The sequence below is a fragment of the Mesoplodon mirus genome (genome assembly GCF_964341445.2).
Source record: "Mesoplodon mirus genome assembly, chromosome: 4".
NCBI lineage: Eukaryota > Metazoa > Chordata > Mammalia > Artiodactyla > Ziphiidae > Mesoplodon > Mesoplodon mirus.
The window spans coordinates 15,142,395-15,169,118 of NC_138979.1; the positions used below are offsets into that span (position 1 = coordinate 15,142,395).

The window sequence follows — 26,724 nt, forward strand, 5'->3', positions numbered from 1 at the left end:
GACAAATGTGTTTATGCTATATTTCAGGACAAGCTAATTAAGAGAAATACTAAGATTCTTTATTTAAATTTGAAGGATTATAAAGGTCCTAGCACTAAAATAAGGTCCAAATTCAATTCACCTCTTATAAGCATTGCATGTCAAAAACAATTATCTTGGCTGTATGATATTTCTAGAAGCACCTCAGCTCCTTTAGAACAGTGAATTTCTACTGTGGTAGCAGTATTTTAATAAAAATTCAGAAATCAAAGATGTTCCAACAAATTTAACTAGCTAACAATGTTCCAACATCATCTGACTTATTTATTTTATATGCTATACTTATCCAAAAATTTCTTGCTTTCTTTTATCATGGTCTATTTCATTAACTCCTGATAGATTTTAACAACAAATATTTTTATCTTCAGAACTTTTTTTTTTGTAGTATTTCTCTATTCCAAATTAAGAATAAATGTTTCCACACAATTTTGGCCTAAGCACTGCAGGCTTACAGGACTTTCAGCCCACATGTTGCAAGAGCAGCGTTTCCACTGTGCCTGCTTCAGGTTACCCCAGAATCCCCTAAGGAGGTTTGTTAAAAAGTTAAATCTCTGGGCTCCACTCTGGACCTACTGAATATGAATCCCTTGGTGGGTTTCAGAGACATCTGCATTTTAACAAGCTTCAGTAGCAATTCTTCACTGTACTAATATGTGAGAACTACTGAACTTATGGCGACTCAGGTGTAAAGAACATAAGAAGCAAATATATCTTGATGACATATGGATTTCACATTTTAGCATATACAGTCAAAGAGCTTTATTGATTTGCCCAAGATTAGTCAGTTAATTGTTGGCTGTGCCACTAGGCATTCAGACATCCAGTCGAATCTACCTCAGACAACAAAACATGGCCTCCTCTCTAGTTTCAATTTTGGGGAATTTTGATTCCTTTTGAATAACTCAGGAATGCTTCTTCCATTCTGGGCCCCTCTTGAACCTTGGCTGGCTAGTACTCCCTGACACAGGAAGTCCAGGTGGTCACCAGTTTCAGATCTATGGGCAATTTACCCACTGTTGCTGAGTGTATATAATTAAAGTCTAATGTCTCCTTGATGCCTTCAATAAGAAATGACAGCAATTGTCTTCTTCCTGTCTATCATGACTAGGCAGAGTGGTAAAAAAGCATTCCAATTAATTTTTCTTCAATTAAATAATTTTGTTGGATCTGATAGTTTAGCAAGGGCATATTTTCTACCAAAGACAAAAGTAGACTTTGTTAGTTATGAATAGCTTGTATTTAAATATTTTGTATTTAAACCTGACATTCAATTTATATACTGAAAACAGTAACATTTTCAGCAATCAAAATATTAATAATCTGTAATTCTGATAAGCAGATGGAGGTGATTTCAACTTGAAAGTCAGCACGTTGGAACGTAGATCAATAAAAGTTTATTTAAAATTCTTAGAGCTTGGTGAGTTCTAAATGTCCATCTGAAATTAGGTGCATTTCCAAGCAGGACTTTATTTTACCCCAATCTACTGAAATAAGCCTAAGGTTATAATTATTTTTGGATCAGGGCTCCTAGATTTCTCAAGTGGCTTCTATTTGATTATTAGGTCTGGACTCCACACCTTATCACCAAAGCTAACAAGTTTCCTTATGTGAAAGAATCATTTAACTGTATAATTTACAAGTAGCTTCAAGTGTGAATTTATTAGACCATATATGGCTTGTCACTCAACAATTGTAGGTTCTGGATCCTCTCCTTCAATCTTAAAATCTTGGACTAAACTAAATCTTACTGTTAAATCAGACCAACTTTATATGGCTTTGTATGGCCTTCTCAGGATTTCAGTGGAGTTGCACCTTACTTCAGGGCTAGATATTGAGGTGGGTAAGTAGGTAAAAATCATACTCAGTCAAAATATGCTTGGAATTCCCTTAGTACAGCCCTCTCAGGAGCCTGATACTCTGTCCCTTAATAAAACCAGTTCTTCCTCCAAAGTCAGAATGGACTGTGGGGTGTGGGGTTTTTGTTGATGAAGTTGGCTTGCTTTCCAGACCACGTGATATGAAAAATACCCACTGTTTCTTTAAATACTAGAGTCACACTCAATGCTGCAAATGTTCCCACGTTAAGGGATATAGAGGATCAAGACCAAAGGAGAAAGATATATTCCAGTCACTTGGGTGCTGTTTTTCAGAAGCATAAGATTACTGATTGGGGAAAGGTTGGATCAGCTGCACTACTTAAATTTGTTCTCTCCAACTCTCTTTTTTCTCCCAAACTTAGGTAGTTTAATTTCTGTAGGCTAAATATAATAATATATTATTATATATTAATATAATATAATATAATAATATTATATTATAATATAATATAAGCACATTCTCTTTTAAAAATTAGCTGTGCCTTTATATCCTTAATTAATTTAGGTTGATAATACATTTCATATTGTTAATGAATTATTAGCCAATATTTCTGACTTTATGTATTTTCAAAAATTTTGAAATATATTGCATGTGATACTTTCTATTTCTCTTCTTGCTACTGCAAAGAAATCCAATTCATTCAGTGGCAAATAACAGGCGGTGCCAGAGGATGCTCAGGGAGATGCAATAGAAATAACAGGTTAAAAAAAATAAGAGAGCAGTTGTTCAGAAACACCTCTCCCTCATCTCATATTTTTAAAGTAAATATGTTATAGTACTCTTCTGTAGATCCATGTCTTTACCATTAGTAGAGGTCTGCCTATTCTATTTATTCTTTTGATGGGTGGAATCATACACTATATTTATTCCCAAATTTTTACCAGTACCAGTCTTATGACTTTGATTGGAACTAGGTAAATATACAGTTTTTAAAATTTAAAAATGAGGCACCAAGAGACGGACTCCCCAGTGTTCAACATGCTTAATGACAAATATTGACATCATTTAATGTCAACATCAGGCATCAGCTTAATTCTTTCTATAGCCGTTTGGTTGACACTGACAAAGTCAATGGAGAGTAACAGCCAAAGTGAGCAATTAGAATATCAGGAAGGTGGAAATTTCTGGCCTCAATTATTGGATGGTTCAGTCCAAGCTGTCTGTGTTGGAGCCCTGTGTTAGGTCAGGCGCTGTGTTGGGTGCTTACTAAAATGAGTAAGACTAAGACTGTGTTTCTACCCTTGAAATAATTTATGTTCTTTTATGTCCCCTTTGTTGATTCCTCCTTTTGTCTTCAACTCCATGTGGCAAAATTCATATCATAGGAAAGAGTACGTAATGAAAAGTAATACTCATTCTCCTGCCTGTCCCTGTTCCCAATCGTTTCCCTACAGACAATTATTGTTATCAGTCTCTTATGTATCTTTTCCAAGGTATTCTCTGTCTACAGAAACATACATGTATACAAATACTTTAAAATAATTTTATGTAATGGAAAACTAGCATCATACCTCATTATGCCATGCCATAGGCTGCTTCCTGGGATCTCTTCTATTTTCAATTTACACTTTCTCCACAGCTGATCTCATTCAGTCCACTGAATTTAAACACTATCTATATGATAATGACTCTCCAATCTGAATTTCTGGCCATAACCTTTTCCTGGAATATGTGGCTCATATATCCCCACCTATACAGCATTTCCACTTGGAAGTCTGATAGGCATCTCAAACTGAACTAGTGCCCAATGAAACTCTTTATTTCTTCCCACCCTAGTCTCTATTTCGTATGTCATCTTACCTATCTCAAAAGACAAGTGCCAGCATCCACCAAATTGCCCAAACAAAAATTTAAGAAGTATCCTGGATTCATATAGTTCCCTTTTCCTTCATTCCTAGTCCACTAAGTAATCTGTCTCGCTTTGAAATACTCTTTGCTTTCACTTTGGTGTAGCTGGTTCCCAGTTGTTCAGATCTAAGTTTAACCGTCCCTTTTCCCAAGAAGCCTTTCCTGGCCACTCAGATCAGAGCAACTACTGGCTCTCCAAACTCAACAGATCATTCATCACCAACTGTCTTTTTTGTTTAATTATCAATTCATTTATTTTCCAGCTTAATATGCTAAACTCAGCTCCATGAGAACTCTGGCTTTGATTAATGTCTGGTTATTGTTCTAACTACTTCCGTGCTTAGACTAGTGCTTGCTGTTCAGATAAATGTGGAAAGTATTCAATAAATTTTTAAGTAAATGAATGTTTTAAGAGCCAAAATATATTTTCAATTAAAAAATAAACTTTTGGAGGGTGATGGCTGATGAAACCAAGGTCTCTTCAAAAAGACAAGGTTGTCTAGCATGAAACCAACAAGTAAACTCCTGTTATTCCTATCGATTTTGCTATATTTTCCCTTATAATGTTCGATTTATTTCTTTTGCCGTAGCACTCACCACTGCTAACTTTATTTCCTGCATATCTATTTGCTTAAACTCTATCTCCCCATACTAAACATGTAAGCTCTATGAGGGAAGTGATTTTCTCTCTTTCCTTCAGCAATGAATTCACAATCCAGGAGAGTAACTTGAACACAGAGATACTAAAAAAATTTTGTTGAATGATTGAAGATAAAAGGTGTAGTTGAAAGTGGTTGATTCAGGTCCTCTCAGTTTTCAGTGAAGAAACAAAAGCACTCTTACCTAGAAGTAATGGCCCCCTGTCCCAAGAAAACATTTTTGATCATGGATCTCATTACATGTTCCTATAACTCAAATTCCTTTAGACCTTGGATAAGCCATTACAAATATTTTGCCTTAGTTTTGGCTTGCTGAAAACTGGGAATTAAAGGAAATAAACAAACCAATTAAAATTATCTTATCTTTCTAGAGGAAGCCCAACTTGAGAATTCAATAATCACCACCAACTGATTATCATTCGGGGATAAGAAAGCACAAAGGAGAAGGTAAGGATGGAAGAAAACAATCTGAGAGGCAATTTTTGCATTGCTTAGGATAAGACGTCTCTTGTTTTATTGAATTTGTCAATAAAAGCTCTAAAGTCTGGGCAAATGCTTCTGGGCAGCAAAAGCAAAGTTTTGATGCTCATAGGCCTAAGGAGAAATTAATAAAATGCAGTGGGGAAATTAAGTTGAACAAAAGTGCAACGAGCCATAGTTAAACCAATTAATTAATCAGGTTTTGATATGTATATGACTGGGTTGCTGAAGAATTAAAAATAAATCCAACAAAACACCAAATGGTAATTAACAGGCAGAAAATTCGAAGTTTTTCTTCATAGTGTTCTTTGATAAATTCCGTCCTCATTCATATGCATCACCACCTTTCTTTTTTCCATTAATCTTAAAAAAAATACAACCTATGCTTTCAGTAATATACAAAAGTCTTATGCTTTGCTTGATTCTCTTCTACATGCTTTTTACGCCAATTTCAAAACCATGCAATTTTTTTGCACCCACAATTATAGAAATATTTATTTTTTCAGTAGTATGTCTACTGTTTATCAGGAAGCAGTTAAGATTAAGTTGCTTAGTGCACCTGCAGCCTGGTGGGTGTGAGGCATCAAAAAGGCAGGCCAGGAAGCACACAGATCGAGTTTCAATTCCAAACTTATCATTTAAGAGCTCTGAAACCCGGCACAAATAACTGAAGCCTCAGTTTCCTCCTCTATAAAAATGTTATGTGAATTAAATATATTTGAAAATTCCCGGAACAATGTCTGGCAGAGGAAACTCTCAATAAAATGGGAGCATTGACAGTATAAAGCAGTTTGCAACTTGCGGATGTGTTTCGATTGTCAGAATTGCTTGTCTGGAGCTTTGAACATATATTTCCACCAAAAATATTTTTAAAAATCAATGAAATGGTTAGTGGAAGGTAGGTTTCCAGACTAGTGTCCCAAACCTTCATTTATAATGACATTGTTTCAGTCGAGATTGTCTGAATAGTACTCTAGCTGGGGTAGTTAACTCATCCTGGTTTTTCCTCAACTTTCCTGGTTTCAGCTCTGAAAGTCCCTCATCCTGGGAGACCCTTCATTCCCAGAGAAGTCAAATCATGATTCCTTCCTTTGGAACCTAGCCATTATTCATTCACTCGCTCATTTTTCTGCAGTATCACGTACATTCTTAGGCTGTGGAGATGTAAAGACAATTCACCTTTAATAAACCCAGAGCCTAGCAGAGGAGACAGACAAGTGACAAATGTCCAAAAGCCTCAAGCTAAATGCTAATTATGGAGGATGGCGCAGGGTACCGAGAACCACGGGGTTGGGCGCCTCACACAGACTCACGGTTTAGGGAACGTTCTCATAGGAGTTGACCACTGAACTGGAACTTCAATTAGATACGTACCCCAAACCAGGACCTTTTACTTAATTCTTCTGGGCATTTTTCATGTCTCAGATCAGTGTTACTAAAATGTACCTATTAAAATGCCATCTCTTTAGATTCATTTTGGTCATTATCGAAACAGATTTTGACTAACTTCTGATATGCATGTAATTTGTGGCAGGTCAGCAGTATTTGAATATAAATGACTACAAATCCTTAATTTTATAGCAGTTCTTCCCACACTGGAGATATAGCCAAGTTAAAAATCTACTTTTAAGAATGGTGATTGCCTGCTTGCTTTTTCATTATTTGAAATTCGTTGCACAAGGGAAATTATTGGAACATGTTAAATTGAAAATAAAACAACAGTTATAGTAAATAATATTGCTCTATCTGAAATAGTGTAGTGGTTGTCCCAAAGTTAGCAAGTCACACATGTTTCCCAAAGCTTGTTATCAAGGAATTGGCATTCTATTCTTTATACTTCAATAACTTGTAAAGTAGTCCTGAACATGTCCCTATCTTTACAGCAAAGGCTGCAGCAAGATGATAAGACACCGGCTTCTTATACAACAGAAAGCTCTGTTGGAACGTGCACAAACTTGAAGACTCAGTTCTCCTGGAGGAAGAAGCAGATTTTTCATAGACTCTGCAGGTGAGAGGGGACTTATTCCCAGACAGTCTGGAAGCTCCAGGGTGGGCAGGGACTACATCTATATTAATCACTGCTGCTTTCCCAGCCCTTGGGACATAACTGCTGCACAAAATGGTTGAGTAAATAAAACACATTTAAACGTCTTCACTCTGCATTTCCAACAAATGAGCATTCAGTCTCCAAAAAACTCTATGGACTGAAAAATCCTCTTTGCCATTCATGAAAATCAGTAAACCTCTTTGACACAACCAAGTGATTCAGCTTAAGTTTCAAAGTCAGTTATTTACAACCCAGGCCCAAACCGCACGTTCTGTTTATGTAGAGTCCAGTTAGTGTCACTGTATTCCTCAGCCTCAGACTACACCTCTAATCTTGGTTAGTAACCTTTGAGATATTTATAGGAATTTGCTAAGAATGTTAATGTGATTATGCATAAACCACCCTTGTTATTGTGAAGATATGTCATATCATGATTTCTGAAGAATATGGACCAACAGCAGCAATTTATAGATTCATCAATTACAATCATCATCTGTCTTAAGCCCCATAGCAATTATAAATATATGTCAGTTAATTATCTTATGGACTACAAAGGTTCATGGTCACTTTGAGCAATCAAAGGAAAATACTACAATTCCCATGTCTGAGCATTTTTTGCATTTTGGTGTTTTGTTTAACACGTGTACATTTGTTCACGTATATCCAGTCAACACACCTGACACATTCAAAATTCAATGCAAGAGTAGAACAGGTCTTCATAAAGTTTTAAAATATTTTGCATTACTGTCTTTTACCTTTGAAGTTTACTACACCAGCTGCAGTTGAAGCCAATCTGAGAGGACACACAGGGGCCACAACCATTAAACTGGAGACATGCTAGGAAACAGGAGAGAATGGATGCATCAAGACTAATTGGCAGCATGGAGGGAGAGAGAGAAAAAAGAGACTGCTCTGCCAAAATTAACATCACCCGTGCATCCCCATATACACGCAGGATCAAAAGACCCATGCATAAAAAGATCAGATCGTACAAATTGCAAATCATTTTTCCCACTTAGCTATATTTACATGTTCACTTACTAGGCAATGGGGTCATCTCCACAGCTGAAATATTGGTGATTTTTGACATTTGTAGTTCTACTCGGTGGTATTCATAAATTGTTCTTCTTCGAACATCTGTAAAAACAAAACGCAGCATGGAGAGTAGAAAAAAAAATCCACTTTCAACATTTCTTCACTTATAAGACAACTGCATTTTAATAATGAATGTAGAATTATAAGCGTTTCATCTGATGGGGTTTTAAAATAAAAATTTAAAATAATCAAACCCTATAAAAAGGTTGATTATCAAAATCTCCAACTCTTGTACCCAGCAGCATTTTCATCAAGGAAGCTGAAAATGTCGATTAGGGTCTCAAATTTCTCACTTCATTAGCAGGGCTCAAACCCACTGTCATTCAGAGTATACTTAAGACATTTTCTTGATAAATTTATAAATTTTGAAAGATTTTGACATATGAAATCAAGAAGGTAAGATGACCCCACTTCTCTGAAGCTAAAACTAAAGTGAGTCCTTTAGGAATGGGTAGCAACTAAAAATTTTTCAGTCTAAGTAAAGCTGGTTTAGCTAGAATAAGAGTCTGATTGCTTTAAAGGTTTAGAATAAGTTTCTTTAATAAACTTGAAGACAGAAATTAAATCATTAAAGAATCAGTATTGTTATTAAATGTACAGTGTCATATCAAAGGAAGGTTAATAATTAGCACTTATATTGCATGAAGGAATTTATAATAATTCATCAGCAAATTCAGTGGTGTTCCTGAGGAATAGGTTAGATGGAGACTTTGACAAGAAATTTAATAAGTAAAATCAGATAAATACAAGCAAATGTATTTTATAACAAAAAAAGACGTTGATGATATATACTTAAAATCTACTTTTAAAAAAAGACCTGAGCCTTATATTATATTAGCTTGCGTGAGTTAGGTAAATGTAAATGGAAAATTGATATTATTGGTATTTTACTTAGCTCTTGGAATGCTTATAACGACAGGAATGCATTTCTTGAATACTATTATATCTACCAGGAATTATTTGGGAAGCTACAAATTATTTTTAAAATATCATAATATCCAACTTTGGGAAGTCATATGCCATAGTGGTTAATAATGCATGCATTTGAAAACTCTGGTTCAAGTCCCAGGCTTGCTACTTGGTATCTGCCTGAACTTTGGCTCTTCTGTTAGCCTTTCTGTGCTTCACTTTCCTCGCCTATAAAATAGAGATAATAGTACCTCTATCACAGATCTGTTTTGAGAATTAAAATGAGATAGTAAATGAAAGTTGCTTAGAATAATCCCTTTCACATTGTAAGTTCAATAAATGTCAGATATAATTTTTGTCTAACATCAATATGGCAACCATAAATCATACTGGTTATATGCTGCATGTACTGATCTAATTTCTATAGATCTAGGCCCTGAAATCAGGCCTCTAGGAATTTGTTTCCTCTCTTATATTAGGGAAGGTTAAATTTTGATTAAAGTAAATAGACCAACAATGATCTCCTCTAGGACATAAAACAGGAGTGTGGTGCCCAGAAGACAGCAAGCTCTCTTTTAGTAACAGTGTTCAGGAAATGTAGATACCTACACATCCAGGAGGAAAGTCAAACATTTACTCAAAACTTACACATATTTCTGTTTCTCTGCACTCATATTCTTTCACCCATTTCTGATTATTCACAATGAAATTCTACTGCAGAAGAGGCAGAGGGGGAGGGGCCCAAAATGAACTCTTTGGAGGCAAGGAATACTTCTAGAATGCTAGGAATGCTTCACTGAATATATCTTCAGGTTTCTCAGATTGGGAAACACTGATTAAAAATGTTAATCCAATTCACATCTTTTTGGTATAAGCGAAAGATGCATATATAATTTTCAAAGTGCAAACTTTACCCAACTTTAGAGAAATTTCATGATATTTAGTAAGGTTTCTTGAGGTACATGAATAATGTCTTTTCTTTTTCCTTTTTCAACTTTTTTTTTTTTTTTTTGCAGTACGCAGGCCTCTCACTGTTGTGGCCTCTCCCGTTGCGGAGCACAGGCTCCGGACACGCAGGCCCAGCGGCCATGGCTCACGAGCCCAGCCGCTCCATGGCATGTGGAATCCTCCCGGACCGGAGCACGAACCCGTGTCCCCTGCATCGGCAGGCGGACTCTCAACCACTGCTCCACCAGGGAAGCCCTCTTTTTTTTTAACTTTTAAGGCATTTGAAATGATTACTCAGTTTCTGCCTTTGTCTAAAGAGGACACGTGCTTTCCTATGCATTTTGCTAAACAATTTAGTTTTTGGAAATACATAAATAATATAGACTTGCCATGAGATCACTGTGATGGGGGTATCTGAGTCTTCTTCATACTAAAGTTCGCACCGTATCATATTAGTAGGTGCTTAAAATACCAGTTTTCTTTTAACTTCATACTACACTTTGAAAAGTTCAAACTATGGACATGACTGTGAAGCCTCTGGGAGTTTAATTATTGATCATGCAAATGGGGTAAAGGGAAGCAGTGACATTTTTGCCATGCTAGTTCTATCACCTGGTCAGGTAACTCCAACTATTGGGAGGAGATGAATTTAATAAAACCAAAATTAATGAGAACGTGTTTTGTTTGATGACCTGCTAATTAATGACAGCTTCCAAATGGTCATTTCTGTTGTGTATCATACATCTCCCTGTCAAAAACAAGTAATTAGGAATGTATTTACGGGTAGCTCCTGACAATACTAGAAGCTTTCATTTGATTCCAGAAATGTATTTAGCTCATGTGTCTTCTTTAGAAAGTTAGCCAAAATAATGGTGAACCAAACATTCAGTACCTTAGCTGTGGTGATACAGCTTCAACTGTTTTATTACATCTTTACAAAACCAAGATCAACTATAATAACCATTAGGGGCTTTTAAAATGTTTTAAAAAATGAAATGAAATAAATCTCTGAGCAGCTAACACATAGGGAATAAAATTCAGTAATCAAAATCTTAAGGTGATATGATTCAAAGTGTAACTATTGAATTGCATGTTTTTAGACATTTTAAGCAATATCAGCAGGAGGGACGGAGTGATTGTATGGAAACACCAGGAATCCTCTCCAATCAATATCCACTCTAGCTCAAATGAAAACAGTTTAATGAGTACCCTGTGGCATGATTAGCCATGATCTAGTTTACTTCTCTGTCTTGAAAATTAACATTCACACAGAGAATGTATGAGTAATTTCCTCAATTGTCTGATTCTTTATATAAATGTTTTAATATTTTGTCTGGATTGTCAGGTAAATGATTAGCTAACATTTCCTTATTTATGTGTTGTCAATGCTTAATGACTGGTCCCAAATGATTATTTCTTATTTTCTTTACTAGTTCCCACTGAGTCCAGCACACAGCACCATTTACTGAGTACTCTTTAATGTAAATAGCATGTATTGCACGACTACAAGTTCATTCCCAGCATAAAGACTCAGGAAAAAAGAGACTCTTGAGAGAAAAAGTGCACTATTATAGAAGTTATAAGCTTCCCACACGAAAACGCAATGCATTACCAGAATTCGCTAGTTGGAGTTGTAAAATAAAGCATCTACAAATAGAAGATGCTTTTGCCTCAAACATTTAAAAATTCTTGGGACTTCCCTGGTGGTCCAGTTGTTAAGACTCCGCGCTTCCACTGCAGGGGGCACAGGTTCAATCCCTGGTCAGGTAACTAAGATCCTGCGTGCCGTGTAGTGTGGCCCCCCCCAAAAAAAATTCTCCCTATAGTTCTATTAAAAAATAATATAATTCAGCATTGGAAAAGGCAACATAAAATTTAGGTGACCATGAGGTGCTAATCTGAACCTCTCATATTTTCCTCTCATTATTCTTTTGTGTTCATAGAAATTCTAAAAAAAATTCTCAAATATGTCAAAATTAATCAGTGATTTATAATATCCAGAAAATTCTTAAATTTTTGCTTCTTTTGAAAAATCAAGATCAATCAAATAGGGTATGTTAGAAATGTATGTATTAAAGCAATAAAATATCACTTTGCATAATGCTATCTATCTTGGAAGAGTTTTGTGAGAGGATACTTTATGGGGAATATGTCATGATTTCTATTTCTTCTTCCTTTTGTTCAGCCTCGAGTGAACTAGTGTGTACTTGACAACAGAAGCACCTAATGAAGCTGTGTGGTAAAGAGAAGCAATTTTATCTTCTGTAAAATGAATAAGTTTGAAGTGTTTTCCATTTTGAGGAAAGACAAGGTAAGATGACACAATTCCCTGAAGGGTTTGTAGAGCGATCTGTTCTTAAATGAATGAAAAGACCCTGATAACTTTGAAAATAACAGGTGAGGCTCAGTTCTTCTGAAAGAGCTTTAATTGGGGTGTATAAAATGTTAAGAAAAAAAAAGTCATGTTTTTCCAAGACTATTTGTTTCCTCCATAGTTTGTCAACATGTTCTTTTATTTTAGTTGCTAAGTAATTCTAATGGATGTGTCCTACCACTGAATGCAAAATTACAATTTTTTATGGGCAAGATCAATTAAAGTGAAATGCTTAAATCTGAAAATGTATCACTGAATAATATCTAAAATTCTAAGGCCTTTCAGAAGGCAAGGAAGAGTAAAAAGTAGGTTAATGTAAATATTATACTTGAAATTTAATGTTCTATTTAAACATGTGTATATGGTCCACTGTCACCCTGTTCAGTATGGTGACCATTAGTCATACATAACTCTTAAAACTAAAATTAATTGAATCCAATTAAAAATTCAATTCCCCAGGTTCACTAGCCACATTTTAAGTGCATAGTAGTCACATGTAGCTAGTAAGTCCATATTAGACAATCCAGATTTAAAACATTTCATCAGCACAGAAAGTTCTATTGGACAGTACTGGTCTATACTACTATTTTTTTTGAGAATTAAAGCTTAAGACATTTTGTGTAATAAAAGTGCATCTCTGTTTCTGAAAGTTTTTTTTTTTTTCAGTCTGTGAACATAATTTTGATCAAGTTCTTTGAGAAATTGATGCCTGGTCTGTAAGCTCATAAAGAGACCATGTATGGCAAACTATATACAATGTTCCTCAAAGAGTTCCCTAAATCTCTAAGTATTTTTAAAATATGTTTTCTCTTCAAATTAGTTGTCATTTTTATTTTTGAAAATGCTAATGTTTCTTATTGAGCTGTCAATAATAATAACCAAAAAGCAAAGGCACACGGTAGCATACACAATGTCAATAAATTTAAAACAGCAGATGCTGATGAGAAAGGGATTGGTGTTAAAAAAGAACCAGATAATGCATGTTGGTGAGAAGAAAAAAGTGGAGTATTCTAAGGGATTCAGAAATTGCCATTATCGTAACTTGTAGTAGAACCATTTCAAGTTAGGTCAGCTGCTTTCCAGATTAGTTTCTAGTACAAGAATTCTGCGTGTGTGTGTTAAAGTAACTTTCACATTACTGAAATGACATAGCCTTAAGTTTCCAAATAAACGGACCATGGAGGCATGAACGGATTTTCTGGGTTTCTTGCTGGAAATGTTATGCTCATTAAGCTCAGAGGGTGGAGAAAAAGGTGAGGGATGATGGGGAAGGTCAGCACTGTGGAGAGTAAGATCAAAATTCAAAACGTTAAATGGGAGGAGAGAGAAACAAACAAGTAGAACAGTACTAGAGTGCACTGTAGGTTTACCCAGGAAGGCCTCTGCACACAGCGGAAAAAAATATGGAGGGACATGAGATGAGGCTGAGAAAGAATTACTTAGCAGAGCTACTTAACAAGAAATTATGGCAATTACACATGACCTATGAATATATGACAATGTTAGAACTTTCTGGTAATCAAAAGAATATTAGAGCAACAATGAAATATCATGTTCTGCTTATCAAATTTGAGAAGTTTAAAAAATGATAGTGTCTGAGAGCATTTGGGGAAATGGGATATCTGATATGATGCTGGTGGGGAGTAGATTGGTACAACCCTTACAGAAAGCAATCTGTCAAAATACATAAAAATTCATTAACGTCCCATGGTTACATATTCATTTTTTATGGATTAGATATGAGTAAAAATTCAAAAACAAGGATGTTTAGTGCTGCTCTTTTACTGACAATTAATATGGAAAGCAATCTACATGACAAACCAGTGCTGAAAACAGATTACACAAATTATGAAACAAAGGGATTTGTTGCAGCTATTAATGACCACATTTACACAGGTATTTAGCAGTGTAGGAAAAATGTGTTGTACATATTATAAGAAAAACAGGTGGCAAAAATATGTATAGGATAATGCCAATTTTCTTACCCTGTGTGTGTGTTTATGTGTCTATACACTATAAAAAAAGATTGAATGCAGAGATATGAAAATATTGATTGTTATCTCTCTGTAGTAGGTTTACAGGCAATTTAATTTCCTTCTTTGAGTTTTCTATTATTTTACCAATTCCGCTGAATTAATATGGACTATGCTTATAATCCCAAATATGTTTTTACACTCATATTTCTGTAATGAATAAACAAGGTCATTGTATATAGACCTGTTTTTCACATCTGTACCTGTGGAGATTGAATTGGATTACCGCTATACTTTTTTTTTTCTGTTTCTAAAGTTCTACAAAATAGTTTATGAAAAACAGAAGGTGATGCAGAGATATACATACACACGGACAGACAGACACAACAATATGTTAAGAAACAAATGCTGTCATCGTCAGAAAGAATGAGTTTCAGAGAGTGTCAAGGTGTCCTTGAGTGGAAATCCCCTGTGGCCTCACTCCCATGGGCACTGGGCCTGGGTGTGGACACCTCAGTCAGTATCACTGTCTTTTTAAAGTAACAATGTAGATGCCGATGAATAAGCAATACAAGTAAATAGGGCTTCCCTGGTGGTGCAGTGGTTGAGAGTCCGCCTGCCGATGCAGGGGACACGGGTTCGTGCCCCGGTCTGGGAAGATCCCACATGCCGCGGAGCGGCTGGGCCCGTGAGCCATGGCCGCTGAGCCTGCGAGTCTGAAGCCTGTGCTCCGCAACGGGAGAGGCCACAACAGTGAGAGGCCCGCGTACCGCAAAAAAACAAACAAACAGAAAAACAAGTAAATATAAATACAGTGTTACTTTGTGTCAGGTACCACATGCTATACACATATTGTATCTTAGGTACTAAGATGGTCATTTTGCATATAAAGAAAGTTATAGAAATTAAATAATATGTTCAAGGTCTCATGACCAGTATTCACATTACAACATCCCTTATACATTCTGGACTTTTAACTAGATTTTCTTTTTCTTTTTTTAATATGAGGGTTAATTTCACCATAGACATTTTTCATTTTTTTGAAGGAGCAAAGGAATCCCCTTGTAACTTCAGAACTATTTACTGATTTACTAACAATACCTAAATTCCCTTTGATATTTTAAACTATCAGATCACCTAATCTTTTTTGAAAGGTAAAGGCTACTTTAATAAACTATGCCTGAAAGTTACATGGAAAACATTTATTATTTGGAAGCCTTTAAAAACTGAAAAAGAATTTTTTTGTTGTTGATGTTATGATGGGGGAGGGAGGAATCTTCGTAATAAACAAATTCAATTTGCCTTAAAGCTTTTTGAATGCTCTACCAAACCTTCACCAAATCTGATAAGAATGGTATACTATTGTGGTCCCACTGGGAAAAATTACTCTCAACGTTGTGGCTCACTTTCCCATGTTGTCATGGCTAGATTAAGCAAAGGATCTAGGTTCTATAACCCATGTAACCAAAATGATTTAAAGAACAGAAAATTGATCTTATGAGAACAAGCTCCTGTGTAATAATGCACCTTGGAATACAGAAGAAAGAAAGCCGCCCATTACTTAGGATAATGATCAGTTTTTCCCTAAATTCACTCAGGAGAAGAAAAAGGGGTAACAGAGATGAAAGATTTAAATTCCCTATGAGGATCACTCCTAATAATGAAGGTTATTAAATAAGGGAACAGAATCTTGAAAAGGACTTAAATATTTATCTAAATTCTAATTGTACAAGTAACATACTGATCTCTAGGAATCATCTGATTTCTCAGGAAAAAATGATACTTGTTATAACTTGTATTATGATATTCTTGGGTTAGCCTAATGTCTGAAGTAAACAAGTATGCTTTTTTTTTTTTCCAGCTGAGAATACAATGCAGCCATGCAACCATATCTTTCCTCTTATACAGAACCTCCTGTAACAGATACTGTTACACCTGATAAATGTGGGAACAGATTTTTAAGGAGGTTAAAATTTTTCTGTTCCCCCAAAGATTTTTAAGTAGAACACATCAATTCCAGTGTTCTTGCTGAAATACAGCCCCATCTAATGGCAGGGATGAGTAGATTAGAAACTCAGGACTTCCGTTCCTTCCTGGCAAATTTTCTCAAGGTGACAGTGAGGTCAACAGGAAATGTAAATGTCACTCCAGCACACAGCCTGCCTGAGAGAAGCTTCTCTCTGAACTCAAAGCTTGAGTACTTTCTTTAGATGAATGCTGACTCCCAAACTTTAGACATAATCTGTTCTCAAAATTCGTATTAATTTTGCCAATTAATTCAATGAAATTTATATTTGAGAAGGATATTTTCCCCTCTAAACATAATGGTCACCCTGTTACAATATAACAAGGGGTGCAGAATTGCATTTTGGGACTCTGAAGTCTGAGTACAATTTTACCATGTCTCAGTTCTGACACAACACTTGAATATTATAATACATTTGTAAAAAATTTTTTTTTGTACGTTGGTGGGTCTTTTTCTCTAAACAATAATATATCAGCACATCAAGAAAGCCAAGATGCCTTCTGAGGAAGCTGCAAATAAAATTCTTTCTGGGACGAAAGAAGCCACAAATAAACTAAAACTAGCGATTCTTTTACTTGTGCAGTAATTGACTCGGGTCATGCTTGACTAACTCCTCTGAAAGGAAGAATGTGAGAACATTCCTCCTCACACAGAAGTCAACTTGGCCTCTCCCAGGTTTCGGCCTCTTGACTAAGAGTTCTGTCAGGATGTCTTTATGTTGCCTACACATAAGGATATATCTCTGCTTTGTTCACAGTACAGGTTTGTTTCTGGAAAATCTGCCTTGATTTAACAGGTGGCTGGAATATTACCTCCCGCAAATTCTCAGCTAACAAGGAGAAACAGCCATGGAGGACTCACGGTCTTCACCAAGCAGAACTGCCACATATGAATGTCATTCTAAACCGTAATTGTAAGATAACCCCTATAATGTTTCCAGCCCATCCTCTGCTCTGAAAAGTCTAATTTCCACTTCATTTACTTTCTATATTTGAGGCGACATAAACAGAATTAGTTCAAGTCAAGACCAAACAGCAAATGCATGTGATAAATTAAGTCTACCACTATAATGAAATAAAGAATTTTGCTCAAGAACTTTGAGCAAAAGGGAAAGGAATGATCTAATCTTGAGATGTATCATAACCTCTTGCTTTACATAAGTGCATCTGGGACACAAACAGTCACCTTTGGTATTAACATACCCAAGCAACCCTCAGGGCTGTTCCTGAACTAGAAGGAGGTTTTAAAAAACAGAAGCTTTCAAAAGAGGGCTATTTACATGATCAGAACTACTACAAATAGCAGTTACAATTTGGATTTCTAATATCATGAACAGATGCCCAAAGTAACATATATGTTTTTATTCTACAAATGTAAACTAGATTAGATAGGCAAAAATGATTTAAACAAAGAAAATAAAATATATTGTGTGGTAGGTATGGCTCCATCAAGATTTTTTTAACCTCAGTTTATACTTTTTGAAAATCTTCGTTTAGACTCTCAAACAGTTTTATACAAACATGTTAAACATGAAACGGTACAAGGCTGTTCTTTTGCTGATAAATTTATTTAAATGAAATAAACAATCATACACCTATCAATCAAATGATCTGTCACTCTTTTATGTTCTTCTTCCTATTAATAAAAGAAATATATCTGCACAACCAAGCTAACTATTCCAAAGAATCCAAATTCTCTTGGCTTGGCTATTTAACTTCACTTCACCTAAATTATTAGTTCAACACTAACAGAGAGATAGCAAATGCCAAAAAGACTTACAAGCCAAACAATATAATTAACAAGCAGCAATTAGCTAAGTGATTCGATTGTTCAAAAGTCACATCTGCCCTAGATCAATCTCCCTTAAATTTACCCCACAGCAGGCTCAGACTCTGCCATTACCCTTCTTCTACATACTGGGAATTTGTTGGATCCTGTGGACAACGACAAATGCATCTGACAGCCCCACTTTCACTGGGTGATTTGTCGAACTTATCTGTGTGACCAAGACAGGAATCTGGAAAAGAAAAAGCAGATTGCTGTGAGTTAGATTTGAAGTTCATTTGGGGTAGGTGTGGGGAATGTGACCATCTTGTTTAATGGATAAAATTTGATTATGGAGATGAAGGAAGAGAGAGAGCAGGAAATATTAGAGAAGAAAAACATACAACACCTAAAAATAACATCTGTTTAGTGCTATTTGATGGGTTAAAGTGACAAGAGAGTTCCTGGTCCTACAGACAGGGCTACTTGATGATGAAAGTAACAGATTCTCGGAGAATCTAACTGATGTTGAATACTGAAAACTTCTCACACATATAGGCACGCCATGAATGCATGTAGTGCGGGCTATCATTACAGAAATAGAGATTCTTTTTGTACCATTTGTTTTCCCCAAAGACTCTATTATATATTCATTTTCATAGTTTTAAAAAATCCTTGTTTACAAGTGGCCTTATAGATATAAAACCTAGAGAAAGATAATAAGTACATTCCTAAATATATATGTAACAATATCATTGTTAATTAATATATAGTGAAATTTGGCAATTGTTTCTTAATGGATGTCGAACTTCACTATTCTGGTTAAAACTCATATGGAAAACTTATGAATTATTATGGGTCAGTTCAAGGTCATAGTTCCTAAATTTAAACCTCAATAGAGCTCAAATCTGCATATTATAGACATTTATAATGTGTACAGTTTTAAAAAATTAGGACACACTGAGAATATATTAAACATGATACAACAGTTATAAATGAGACAAACTCTTGGAGCTGTTTTTGCTAGATTTAGAAAAGAATCATTGGAGATATGATTACTATCTTTACTACCAGTTTTATAGAAATGAAAATGGGGATGAAAACATCTTCAATACATAAAGGGACAAAAAACAATATAGAAGGATAAATGCACGAACAAATCTTTTAAGTAGAATAAGCAGATTGTGGGCCATCTGTGAGTAATTCATTAAAGATCATATTAGATCAGACATGGCTGTATAAGCCATAATAAACAGCATAGCAATAAAAAAGAAGGAAAATAGGGGACTTCCCTGGTGTTGCAGTGGTTAAGAATCTGCCTGCCAATGCAGGGGACACAGGTTCGATCCCTGGCCTGGGAAGATCCCACATGTTGCAGAGCAACTAAACCCATGTGTCACAACTACTGAGCCTGCACTCTAGAGCCTGTGAGTCACAACTACTGAGCCCATGCGCCACAACTACTGAAGCCTGCGTGCCTACAGCCCATGCTCCGCAACAAGAGAAGCTACCGCAATGAGAAGCCCGTGCACCACAATGAAGAGTAGTCCCCACTCTCTGCAACTAGAGAAAGCCCGGGTGTAGCAACGAAGACCCAACGCAGTCAAAAATAAATAAATAAAGTAAGTAAATTAAAAAAAAAGAAGGAAAATAACTTGGAGAGAAGATGTAATAAGGACTGTACTGCTTATTTTTGCCCCTGACATCATGAAGTTGTAAAAAGTGTTATTTTGTTGAAACTAAGAGGAAATTTTAATGTTTCTGAAATTTGTGGAATTATCTCAAAATAGTAAATGGAAGATATTTTCCTTTTATGTACTAATCAGTCCCCTCTTGAACAATGTTGTAGTATTGCCAGTTTTGTATCAGCGTGTCCAGTTCTTAACCACCATTAAGAAGTATTCTGATATTTGGACAACAGAAACAAACAAAATCAAACCAAGATTTTTGTCCCTAGAAGTTCATTTACTAAATGAAACTCTGATATAATTTATTTATGGTAATTGCTAAGCCATACTCAGTATCAATGTATGTAATCCCTTTTCTTAGGGTACATTATATTATTACCCAGTTTATACTCCATGTTGAAGAATGCTAATATAGGTGCAATTTATATTTAAGACAGACTTACAGTGAAAGAAGAAAAGGCAAAGGGATAGAAAGCCACAGAAAAAATTTCCAATTCAAGTTATATTTTGTATATCCTAATAAGACAAACTCATAATTTTTAAGCAGCATCATTAATAGATGCCTGCTTAGGAGTAAGTATGAAAGCTTTGCTATTGGATTTGTTACTTGCTTTCATTCTTACAACATCTATGACTGCAGTTTTCCTCTGCAAGGTATGAAATATTTTACCAGATAATTCTGTGGTAATTAATTGTACTTCTTTCCCAAACTCAAAGCAGAGCTTGAGTTTATATTGTTATCAACTGGAAAATTCTATTATATTGTTATGAATATTACATCATCATATGAGAGCTTGTTTTCCAGGTCACATGTCTTGGATCTGCAGACATCCTAGCTTCTCTTCTCTTCACATTACCTACTCCATCTCTTCTATCTCTCTTTGTCTCTTCCCTTATCTAGCCATCTTTCATTTTTATTTTGTTTTCTCCATCTCTTTCCTTCTTTTCACTCCCTTCCTTTATATTTTAACTCTAAGTCAAACTCTCTCCTCTTGTGCATTTGATCTGTGGTAGATTGACTGCACTAATGGCCTCAGTCCATGGCCTCTTTTTATCCATATTCTGCCTTCTCACTTGGTGGTCCTCCACCATTCTGCCTCTTCCTCAGTAATATGGCAAAAGAAGACAACAGCAAACTTGAAGCAGAAGAGAGGCTTGAAAAGGTGCTTGTACATTTCCACCTCCTTTCTGGGACTTCTGCCACTGCCATGAGAATGTACCCTGCTGAAGATCTATGACAGACACATGGAGGAATGTTTTCTTTCTAGCAGAGGTCATCCTTGAACAACTAGCCCCTAGCCAATCCACAAGCTAACAACTGACACATGAGTGAGCCCAGCTGAGATCAGCAGAGTCTTATATCTTGTGAGAAATAAGAAATAGAGTTGTTTAGGCCACTACGTTTTGGGGTGATTTGTTACACAGCAATACCAACCAATGCATTCTCTACTAAAGCTCTAATAGCCAATACAAACTTCTCTGGGTGTCTCTATAGAAAATGAAGTAGCATTCTTCCTCCTAGGTTTCTGGGAATCAGATAAATATCTCTTGAGGTACAATTAAACTTGAAATATTGGAAAGTTCCATTAAAAAGATGCATTTTCTGCATCTTTTTTTCACTCTTCTGTATCTTTTTATTTTCTAGCTTATTCTTTTCCCTGTGGATTCCAAAAATGAAGACCAAGGTGTACAATTTACCCAGATTTAGATTCATTTAACTTAAGGTAAATCCATGCAAAATCAAAATGGGTAACCTAACAACATAGAGAGTTTTTTGTCCACTGAAAATAATCCTATCGTAAATTGGCCAACCCTCTAGGAAGACAGTAGATGATCTGTAAGCCCTCTTTCAAACCTCAAATTCAACAATTTAATTCTACTGAATGATCTAGATTTTCCCAAGCTTCAACAAGTACATTGTTAATAATGATCCAAAAAAATTATAAGGGTGAATTCATTCATAATATTTATCAGATATTAGTTGAACATTTTCTCTGTATTACTGTAGGCACTGGAATTACAGGAGAAAACAAAAAAGCCCCTGATCTCATAGAGCTTACATTCTAGAGAGTAGAGACTGACATGAAGACAATTGAACATAAAAAATACAGTATGCTAGGAGGTGGTAAGTGCCAAGGAGAAAATGAAAACATGGGGAAGATACAGTGAGGGATGGGGGCCTCTTTAAGAGAAGAAGTCACAGAAGGTTTCTGTGATAATGTGACTTTTCTGTAGTAGGAGAACCTGCCATATGGAGATTTGGGGAACTGCTCTGTAGAGAGACCAGTACATGCAAAGGCCTTCTCTGAACTGCTTTTGCTGTCTTTTAGGAAATAAAAGGTTATCACTGGAGCAGAGGGAGTAAATAAGAGTGCTGAAGGAGATGGGACGCAGTGACAACAGATCAGAGGGAGCATGTATTCCCTGCAAGCCATGGCAATGACCCTGGATTTTATTCCAAGTCGTATGGGGAAGGGTTAGACCGTCTTGAACAGAGGAAGGACATTCCCTTACATCTGAAGAAGATCACACTAGCTGAAGTGTAATCTGGACTGGAGGGGGAAAAGGGAGACAGAGAAACTAGTTAGAAGGGTATCACCATTTTGCAGATGAGAAATGGGTGGCTTGGAGTACACTAGATAAGTGATAAGTATAAGAGCTGGAGCGACAGGAAGATGATTCTGGATGAATATGCCATGGATTTAAGGAGAGTGAGACAGTGTCACCAAGACTTTTGGTCTTAAGAGCAGGAAAAATGGAGTCGAGCTTTTCATCAGAGCCAGCATGTTGTTGCACACCTTCAGGGTTCATTTCCATTGCTGGCTACGAGGATGGTGTCCTTTGCTTGTGCAGAGAAGACAGCTCTGAAGAGCAGTACTGAAGCATCCAGAGATGGAGGAGACCAGGGCAGGAAGCAGTGGAAAAGGATGATGGCAATACCACTGGCCTCAAATGCTTTTCTTCCAGATTTTATAGAGTTCATGAATAAAAGCATAGAATTTCTAAAACTCTGGTATTTTATCCTGATTAAATATTAACATGAAAATGTACAAGAAGCTTTTGACTCCATACATTTTCCTAGAAGCCACCCAAACCTTTGATAAAACGATTACATATCAGGTTTAGAAAAAAACACTTTCACCAATTGAATTAAATGCTTAATTTGGTAAAAGATTAATGAGGCAAAGTCCAGGCTTTCTCTTAGATTTCTTTCAAGAACATGTCTGCCTCTCTCCACCTGATACTGTCCTATCTTTTTCACTTTGCCTTCTTGGACTGTTATCTTTTTACCTCAAAACCTCAAAGGCGTGGGGTTGTTCGGCATAAGGATGGTTCATCCACTCACTTACTGCAGCGAAGTAATTGGGCTGTGTGAGCTCTCTGTGAGCAAGTCAGGCCAGACTGCAGGTTCCCATGACAGTTTATAATGAGAGGCCGTTAGTTAGGCTGCATCAGGAGCCCTGCTAAAACCACATTTAACATGAACTATTTTTTGACTAACATCAACAAAGCAATTTTGTGTATGTATATAAATAAACTATCTAGAATTAGAGCAAAAAGTGTGCAAGAAAGGATCTGTCATAGTGTCACAGTCCCCTAGTCTATAGAGGACTTTGTATTGGATAAGTACCCAAGTCAGAGAAGCAGGGGTGAAGGATGATTCCCAAGTACAAAAACTCTGAAAACTCTGCTTATGGAAGCTATCCTTTATCCTATCTACAAATTTATATTCATCCTTAAAATGTCTCCTAAGTTAGTTCCTGGGGATGTCAGGAAGCCAATTTGAAATAATACAAACTCTGAACTACACAAGCTTTAAAAAAAAATGTAGTTCATTATTTTCAAATGCCTATAATACTTGCCTTTTTATAATTAAAGCAAAGCTAAATTTTCACTCAGCCTCTGTATGATTTGTAATGAATCATACATTTCTGAGAATGAGTTTTACAATTAGATTCATTCCACAGGATAGATATAGAAAAGGAGCATTAACGCCAGTTAAAATATGCTTCCATTTCAGCTTACATAAGCATTTATAAATTCTTTTTTTTAAGGTGTTTTAATTTTCCTTCCATTTCACAAGACACAGATAAGTGTTATTAAGTAAGTATAATTTTTTTCTATAAATGATACAGGAAGCAAATGAAGTATAGCGACAGAAAAGAGTTGGAATAACTAGACAAAATTAAAGTAGGAAATGATATTAGGAGTCAGTAAGGGTAGGGCAGAGCACGCTGGCCCTTGGAGGAAGATTCAAAGATGAAAGTTGTTCTCTTTTCCGTGCTGTGGTATCATTCTCCAGCACACAAGGGCCTGACACAATACCGAAAACGTGAACGTCTGTCTCTAAAACAGTTAAGGGGATAACAGCATGCTGCTTGAGTCACAGGGAATAGAATTTTATTCTTCTCTCTGTTCTGCCCTGCAAACCTTGCCAAAACATTCATTCGTTTCCATTCTGGCCCAGCTATCTGTCTAATAGGCAGTGCAGCATCTCAGCAAGGGTTTGATTGCAGAGTATGTGCTCCCAAGTATGAATCATATGCCTATCAGACGCAACTGGAAAAGAATTAGTCTAAACTCATTTTTGTTAACTAGCTAATCAGCAATGTGGTGTCTAATAGCTTAATATATATATACCTTAAAAAAAACCCAAAGCTTAAAATTTTAACCATTCTTACCTTCACTTAACCCTTAAGTTCCTACCTTATCTCCCTTAAACGTCTGATCAGGCTTCTCCTTACTCAGTAGGGCGTCCAGTTTTAAAAAGTCATGCTCAAAGCAATGCATAAAGCCCTGAGTATTAGTGCTTAGTTGTCTGAAAACTACATTTGAATAGAAGGGCTTTCAGTTAAATTTGACATTATAAAAACATCCATTTGCTTTCCTGAATATCATTAACATTACGCACGATTATTTGAATCCCTTTCTAACTTTTAGATTCTGAACTCTTTTCGTATGCCAGGTATTGAGCAATGCACTTACTTGATGGCGTGAAAGCAAAGGCGAGCCATAAGTTAAAGATATAATCTAACATTCCTCTTACCCCCATCTCCACAATCGTACCCCATAGAAAATCTGGAAGGAGGCAACAGAATGAAGTTAGTAAGTAAAAATAGCTCCCTCTTGTAATATAGGGACTGCCCAATACTGAACTGACAAACTAGAGTGGGAGCATCATATAAAAGAATATAGTGAGGCAGGAGCCCCCTGAAGAAGCCTGTGCAACGTGGCTCAAGATAGTCAAAACCATAATGGGGACTTTATCTGGGACTATAGCTACAAAAGGGAACTTGTCTAAACACGGCTGGGAAAAGGAATGGGATTAGGAAACTGCACCCTGGGTTTGGGGAGACATGGGGAAAGTACGAGGCCTTTTGCCTTAGGGATAAATTAGCTCTTTGATCCTGGAATCCTCAGAGCAGGGACTGGATATGGCCTATATGGGCAGGAGCACCGTGTAGAACAAACCTCTCCACGTCACCACAAAGCTTAAATGGAAGTGGGGCTTGGAAGGAGAAAACGTACCCAGGAAGATCAAATACCTTGTCCAAGGACAACATAACCTGCTCCGGGCAGGGCCAGCATTAGAACAAGCTTTCTGTTTCTACAATTATTTCTTCTAGATTATTGATCTTGCTTCCTTGCTACTTTATTTATTTATTTTCACTCACAACATTATAAAGGAAGAACGGGTTCAATTTGTCATTTTCTTACACTATGGGAAATAAAAGAAAATTAAAATATTGGGAGCTTTAATATGTGAGATAACAAAAAAAGTGCAAATGCAAATGAATTAGATCCTAAATAAAGCCATGTAGATACAACTTTATACTTTATGTACTTAAAATACAGGGAAGTGATAAGATATAAAATCATCTGTGTCTATATTTTTTTTGGAATTTTTTCTTTTTTTAAAAAATTTTACTGAAGTGTACTTGATTCACAATGCCGTGCTAATCCCGGCTGTACAGCAAAGTGATTCCGTTATACACACATATATTCTTTCTCACACTCCCCTCCATCACAGCCTATCACAGGATACTGAATATAGTTCCCTGCGCCACACAGTAGGATCTTGTTGTTTATCCATTCTATATATAATAGTTTACAACTGCTAATCACAAACTCCCAATCTTTCCCTCCCCCACACACCCTCCCCCTTGGCAACCACAAGTCTGTTCTCTATGTCTGCGAGTCTGTTTCTGATTTGTTGATAAGTTCATTTGTGTCATATTTTAGATTCCACATATAAGTGATATCATATGGTATTTGTCTTTCTCTGTCTGACTTACTTTACTTAGTATGATAATCTCTAGTTGCATCCATGTTGCTGCAAATGGCATTATTTCATTCTTTTTTATGGTTGAATAGTATTCCATTGTATACATGTACCACATCTTTATCCATTCATCTGTTGATAGACATTTAGGTTGCTTTCATGTCTTGGCTATTGTAAATAGTGCTGCAATAAACATAAGGGTGCATGTATCTTTTTGAATTATAGTTTTGTTTGGATATATGTCCAGGAGTGGGATTGCTGGATCAACTGGCAACTCTATTTTTAGTTTTTTGAGGAACCTCCATTTTGTTCTCCATAGTGGCTGCACCACATGAACTGTTTTTTTTAATTCAACATTCCCCACACCTTCCTGGGTGGTGGTAATAGATGTTCCATGAAAAATGCATTCCCAGGTCAAAAAAGTTTGATCAGCTCTGGGTTAAATGAAGTTAATTTACCTTTGTGGCTGTTTTTCTCAGAGTCTTTCATTGCTAATAGGCATTGGGAAAAGTACATTCTGGGAAATGCTCAATTTAGAAAACACACAGTTTGAGAGACATTTACTTAACTTATTAAAGAGTCATTTTGCTTTCCTTTCCTCTGCAGAGACATGTTCTCAGTTATGGAATTATTTCTTGAGAGTTTATAATTAGCATTTCATGTCATCTGGGTTTACTCAATCTTATACATTTGTTAAATAAATTTTATTTAAA

At 36.1% G+C, this 26,724-nt stretch overlaps 1 protein-coding gene across 3 annotated transcripts in view; it reads right to left on the reverse strand.

The window, feature by feature from the left end:
* The window catches only part of PLXDC2 (plexin domain containing 2), a 410,469-nt gene that overhangs the window by 108,551 nt on the left and 275,194 nt on the right, over window positions 1–26,724 (reverse strand). For all 3 annotated transcript variants that reach the window (XM_082617463.1, XM_082617461.1, XM_082617462.1), the window contains exons 7-9: window positions 18,194–18,293; window positions 7,993–8,088; window positions 7,707–7,788 (exon numbers count right to left, since the gene is read on the reverse strand). In XM_082617463.1, coding sequence (XP_082473589.1) covers window positions 7,707–7,788; window positions 7,993–8,088; window positions 18,194–18,293 — 278 coding nt within the window. The remainder of the gene's footprint in view (window positions 1–7,706; window positions 7,789–7,992; window positions 8,089–18,193; window positions 18,294–26,724) is intronic.